Source organism: Danio rerio, chromosome 12 (genome assembly GCF_049306965.1).
Source record: "Danio rerio strain Tuebingen ecotype United States chromosome 12, GRCz12tu, whole genome shotgun sequence".
NCBI classification, from domain to species: domain Eukaryota; kingdom Metazoa; phylum Chordata; class Actinopteri; order Cypriniformes; family Danionidae; genus Danio; species Danio rerio.
Window position 1 is genome coordinate 24623920 of NC_133187.1, and position 6467 is coordinate 24630386.

Here is a 6467-nt window from a genome sequence, read left to right on the forward strand (position 1 = left end):
GCAATACCTATTTTTGATAGTCTGCAGAAGAAACTACTGTTATACAATGACTTGTCTAGTTACACTAATTAAGCCTTTGAATGTCACTTTAAGCTGAATACTAGTATCTGAAAAATACCTAGTAAAATATAATGTAATGTCATCATAGCAAAGATTAAATAAATCAGTTATTAGAAATGAGTTATCAAAACTATTATGTTTAAAAATGGGTTGAATAAATCTTTCCATTAAACAGAAATTGGGGGGAAGGGGTCGCTAATAATTCAGGTGGGCTAATAATTCTGACTTTAAATGTATGTATACATAGTTATTTTCCTCCCTGTAAATAAGGAAAGGGAAATAAATACAATAGAATAGAAATATTAAACAAACTGCCTTAAGCATCTTCACTGTAAGAAAAAACATTAGCTACAAAAGTCCTTCAGTCAAGAGCAGTGAGGGATTTTGTCCTTTTGTTGTTTGATTAATGATAAAAACAGTTGGCAGCAGGAATATGGCGCATTGTCACTTTAAGAATAGTGCAGCTCTGATATGGTTTCTCTTTCACATGTCTTTTGATTGTCGACTTGTTTTATTTATTACACAAATGAGGATGAATAATCATTAAACACAGCGCTCTGACACAAATGTGCATATATTTGCACTTGCATTAAGATGCAGTTAGATGTATGTGCTCTGCTTGTCTCTGAGGCTAAGCGCGCACAGTTAGCTCGCCATGTACGTCGTCAGACTTGAGATGCAAAGAGGAGTTGACCACGATGACGGGGTTTGAGTCTGGTGAAGAACGGTTCCAAAAAGTGGGTAGACAAAACAGAAGCCAAAAAATAAAATAAACAAGTAAATAACAGGGTAAGAACGTAGTAAAATATGAAAATGTGGTAACAATCAGGTGAGGGCTTTAGATTTTGTGGATTGCTTTTTAAAACTGTCGATTTGGTTTAGGGAAGTGGGTGGACAGGTCAATCTGTGCTTTTAAAAACGTTATTGGTTGGGTTTAGGGAAGGAGAAGGGTGGGTCAGTCATTCAGTCAGTCAGTTAGTCGACAGCGGTGGATTTATGTGAGAACAGCAGACGGGAATGGCACTAACAATAGAAATATGAGATCTGAAAAAGCGTGCACGTCAGCCTCTGGTGAATTCACGAAAAACAAAAACTGCAAAAAAAAAAAAAACATTTGGCAATTGGTATTTGGGAATCTCCAAAAATGCATAAAATGGTACGTTTTCAGAATAAGCTTGGGTTGTGGAATTAGGTTCAAAACTTGTCTGTCTTATTACAATATGTGCTGCCCGCTAGGGTAAAGCAGAAGCAGATTCAATTGCTTACAGTGGAGCTTCAGCATCTTTTGTGGAAAGAGGCAAATAGCAGCCATTATTTCTGGTTAGATAAAGAGACGAAGGCGGGTTGGGTTCTATTCTAGATCTGAACCACCATACTCTGTAGAGTTACCCAGACGATGACACCTTCAGCTCTGTGAAACTGCCCCCAATAGTGGACAACATTTCACAGTTGCCCTTATATGAGCTTATCATCCTGTTGTTTTTGAAGACTTCACTCCTACACCCCTTCACCCCTATACCTTCACTGTTGTAGAGGGCGCTGAATATGTTTAGTCCAGCCCGGACTCATCACACATTTACATCTACCTTTACTCATTTAGCAGACACTTTTATCCAAATTAACTAACAAGTAAGGATAAAAGAAACACTTCAAATTATCAGAGAGTCGCAGTACACAGATAAATGCTACGATAAGTCTAAGTTACTAAATATACAAGTAAACAAAAATATATATAATCAGTGCCATCACACAGTGACATTTCTGATATTATATCTCTTATTGAGGCATGAGTATTGATATTGATTTGACCTCACTCCACTAGGGGTTTTGCATCCTTCAAAACGCTTTTAAAGGTAGTAACATGATGGTTGTCATGAGAAGAATTATTCCCGCTTTTAGTGCATATTTCTCTCAGTATGGTGATATGGGTATGCGAGTTCCCATAGCATCAACTGCACTGGGTTGAGTTCTCTCAGAAGTACAAGATGCAATGGCTGCCATTTCAATGAGTCCTGTTATGAACTCACCTGTTTTATTCCCCTCAGCTAAGCGTTCCCAGGCATCTTTGACAGAGAGGCTTAAGAAAGTGGAGGATGAGTGCAAACTGAAAGAGGAAGAGCGAGTCAGTCTGGAGCTGGAGTTGACGGAGGTCAAGGAGAGTCTGAAGAAAGCTCTGAATGGTGGCGTCACCCTGGGCCTGACCATTGAACCCAAAACGGGCAGCTCCAGCCCACAGGTCTGGAAAAGCCGCAGTCATTACTCAAACATAGACATGATGTAATACTAACTCTAGGCTTGTTTTATGTTCCGTTAAAGCAAAGTAAGTATCAAATGTGTCTCATCTGTCTTTAGTCTCCAGTATTAATGAGGCGAACGGTGGACAACTCGCCCATTTCCAGCTGTAACACCAGTGACACGGAGACCTGCTCTCTGCCGGTCAACAGTGCGTCTCTGCTGCGCCGCCAGACACAACAGAAAGCCTCACCTGTGCGAGGTCACGTCCTCAGAAAAGCTAAGGTCAGTAAACATGAGAGTTATGTATATATGTATTACACTAGGTGTTAATCACACTTGCATTTGAAATATTCCCCTGTGCACTCATTCTTTTGTTGTTGTTGTTGTTGTTGTTGCAGGAATGGGAGATGAAATCTGGCACATAAGTTCACTTTTCCACGAACCTTTCACTTTTGTTGTATCTATTTATTTAATTTTGTCCATATATGAGTGATGTTGAAATTGAATTGACTGAACCATAGACACAGTTTTCCAAAAAGAACTCTTGACTGAATCCGGTTCCCAGTGCTGCTGTTTTGTTATTATCATTATATCATTGGACCATGATTTTACTAGAGCAATTCATTTACATGCATAATTTCATTTTATTTAAAATTCCTAAAATATGAGAAAAAAAAAACACAAGCCATTTCTTACAATTGGGTCAAGAGCAATGCCACAATACCAAGTTACAGTAGTAAATACCCATACACTTCTGTTCAAAATCCATATTTTTAAGGTAATTAATAGTTGTTGAGCAAGAATAAATTAAACTGTTCAAAAATGAGAATTATAATACAAATAATTAGGTAAAACTTTAGTTTTAGGACCAATTCTCACTGCCAACTTTCAGCTTATTTCATATCTGTTAATATAATGGCTGTTTGTTTGTACATATAAAGTACATCCCTAATCCTAGCCAATAACTAAACCAAACTAAGCAACACAGGCTCATTCTGAAAACGAAGCCTTATAAATGTTTCTGGAGATCACAAATTATGTAGCCAGAAGTACGCTGCATGCTGTGCTGTTGTTAAGTATGCTGTTTTTAGAACGAACTAGACGGGGTGGTATGATGTCTTTTTTTCACGCTTACCAGCTGACCGCTTACCTCCGTATGGCTAGTTTTCCTGCTGTTACCAGTTAGTTCACCATGTATGTCGGCGGACTTAAGATGCAGAGAGGAGTTGACCACGACAACAGGATTCAAGTAATACAAAAACAGAAGCCAAAAAATAAAATAAACAAGCAATTAACAGGGTGAGAATGTGGTAAAATCTGAAAATGTAGTAAAAATCAAGCAAAAAGGTCAATCGGTGCTTTTTAAAACACTATTGGTGGGGTTTAGGGAAGGAGGAGGGTGGGTCAGTTGATCGGTCAGTCAGTCAATCAGTCAGTCGACAGCGGCTTTTGGTGGATTTACGTTAGAACAGCATGCACGAATGACACTCGCAAGAGAAATTTGAGATCTGAAAAAGTGTACACAGCGCCCTCTAGTGGATTTTTGAAAACAAAAACTGCAGAAAAAACGTTGCTTCTGGGACGTATTTTACAATCTCCAGAAATGTATACAGCGATAGGTTTTCAGAATGAGCTTGGGTTGAAGCTACTACCATAATAACTATTAATAAGCAGCAAATTAGGAGTTTATTAAGGCAAAAATCATTGTTAATGGTTTGTTAATATTGAGAATTGTACCTTAAACAATGAGTGTAGCAAAAAAAATTATGTTACAAAAATAGACATTAAAGAATGTAGTAATGACTGCTGAACATTCAGCTTTGCCATCACAGATAAATGATATATTGACAAATATTTAAATAGAAGTGATCAAATATAATAACATAACATAATATTACTGCTTTTATATTTGAGATCAAATAACTGTAACTTATTAAAAATACTCATTTCAAAATCATAATGACCTCAAAAAGTTATACAGCCAATCATGTGTCAGCACAAAACATGGGACATCTCAGATGATGCATATCAGATGCATATCTCACAACCTAAATATAAAATGCACAAAACCTCAGTGGTCTCGGAAATCACTTAAAAGTCTATAAAAGTCTGTTTCTTTCTTCAACAACAAGCCATTAATGGAAGACAAAATCTCCCAAGTATTTATTTGTAAATGTTTAAGTAAATATAAGCCTATCTGTGTGTGTCTGTTAATATTTAGTAATGCCTTTCGTTTGGCTTTACACTAGCTGTAGAGAGCAGCTTCGAGATAAATGTACATGACAGAACGTGATCATTCAAAGCCTGTTCTTTATAGAAAAAGTGTAATCTGTATGAAAGTATTTTACCAGTCTCTCCTCCTCCTCCTCCTCCTCTGTGTCTGGCCCATTATTTTCAATCCAGCGGTCTGGCCTTACTTTTGGCAATGGTAACTGCAGCCCATGGGGAACAGGGCAGCTCAGGCCAGGGTGTGTCCTCTGCTGGCTGACTGCTCTGGAAACTAGGCCCGAAAGTACAGCCACGCTTCCCCTTCATCGTACACACTGCACAGAAAACACTACAAAGACACACACTGACAGTTAAACATGTACTGTATGCTATCATGAACAAGCGTGCATATGTGAACTTTCATTAAGCTGTGCAGGTGTAAGAGCTGTAAGTAATCTGTGTTACATTTGGTTGAACAAAAAGAATGTTTTATTTGGGCAGAAGAGTGTAATCCTGCTTTGTTTTGACCACTCAAAGTCCAGCCAACTCACGTACTGAAAAATGGTGCTTTTAAGCGATGCTTAAACCGTTTACTCCTAACTCAGCCTGATTGTGGAGTTATGGTGCTTAATTCAGATTGACTTTTGTATTAATGTTCAAGGCACATTCATAGCATTTTGTTTATTGTGCGGTGAAGCTTGACTTGTGATTGTAGCTTCACATTGTCAAGCTTCGCTACACACAGGGTCCTGTGTAAATATATTTCTCCTTTTCTACTTGGACCCGAAGGTATTCAGAGCTTACTCTTTGTCCGGTGGTTTTGTAAAGGTCAGCACTGGATGAATATTTGGTCTGAGCATATTTGTAAAAGAGAAGTCTCTTAGCGACTTAAAGGGATAGTTCACCCCAAAATGTAAATTCTGTTTTCATTTATTAATCCTTCTCTTGTTTTAATTCTGAGAGGATAATTTGAAGAATGTTGGAAACTAATGAAGCCATTGGCCTCCCTAGTTTTAGATAGGAGTTATGGAATGTGGATAAATGGTGAGTACATTTTCATTTTTAATCGAACTGTCCCTTTAAGTCAGCTCAAAGTAGATGCTTTACTCGTTCTGCACAACTGCTTATTCTTTGATTACAATGATTCACTGATTTGTCACAACAAATGTAAAATAAAACTTTGGTTAAGTCAGCTTTTGGTCTCACTTAGCAGAAATATGGAATGTGAACTGTTTCGCTTTAAATGTCATTTTGCTTTGAGGGTGGGAGCAAGGACGCCTGTTTGTTTTGCACCTTATAGATATTACTCAAGTTTTATTTTGATGATGACTGTTGTTAACTTGACAACTAAAGGACTGTACATAGAAATAATTAAACTGCTTTTAAAACAAATCCTGTGTGTACTGTTTGTTTTCACTGTAAATCATAAACATTTCTTGGAAATTTTGAAACCGTAATTTATTGTATTTTCACAAAATCCTCCAAAGATATTGACTGTTGTGATATATGGTGTCATTTATTTACAGTCCCACTAACTAAGGGTGATTTTCACAAACTTAATTCTCAGTTAAAGTAGTCTGACCAACTAAAAGTTAACCAAGATTAACTTTTTGTATGACTGATAAAAAAGAAAATAAAAGGTGACTGACTAGTTTATGCAATTAGCCTCTGTTGATTCATGCCACCCATTGTTGTAAATACAGTATACAATACTGTATATATACAATATATTATATATATTGTATGCCAGGACCTGAAATTTGTTTTGTATTTCCGTATTTTGTTTTGTATCATTTGTTCTGTTCTCATAAAAAAGACAGAAGAAAAATGAATACCATATTATAACTAAATAATAATTTTAGTAAGAAAATGGAAAGGGGTAATAAATAAAATAGAGGAATAAGAGTTAAAAGTATAAATTTGGGGCCAAAAAAAGATTTACTAAAAAAATTAAACAACTAAAT

At 36.7% G+C, this 6467-nt stretch overlaps 1 protein-coding gene across 6 annotated transcripts in view; it reads left to right on the forward strand.

The window, feature by feature from the left end:
* afap1 (actin filament associated protein 1) overlaps positions 1–5895 on the forward strand; it is a 95023-nt gene extending 89128 nt beyond the window's left edge. For all 6 annotated transcript variants that reach the window (XM_021472534.3, XM_073918469.1, XM_021472533.3 and 3 more), the window contains 3 exons: positions 2106–2296; positions 2413–2577; positions 2694–5895. In XM_021472534.3, the coding sequence (XP_021328209.2) occupies positions 2106–2296; positions 2413–2577; positions 2694–2720 (383 nt within the window). In that variant the 3' untranslated portion in view covers positions 2721–5895. The remainder of the gene's footprint in view (positions 1–2105; positions 2297–2412; positions 2578–2693) is intronic.
* Positions 5896–6467: the final 572 nt, after the last annotated feature.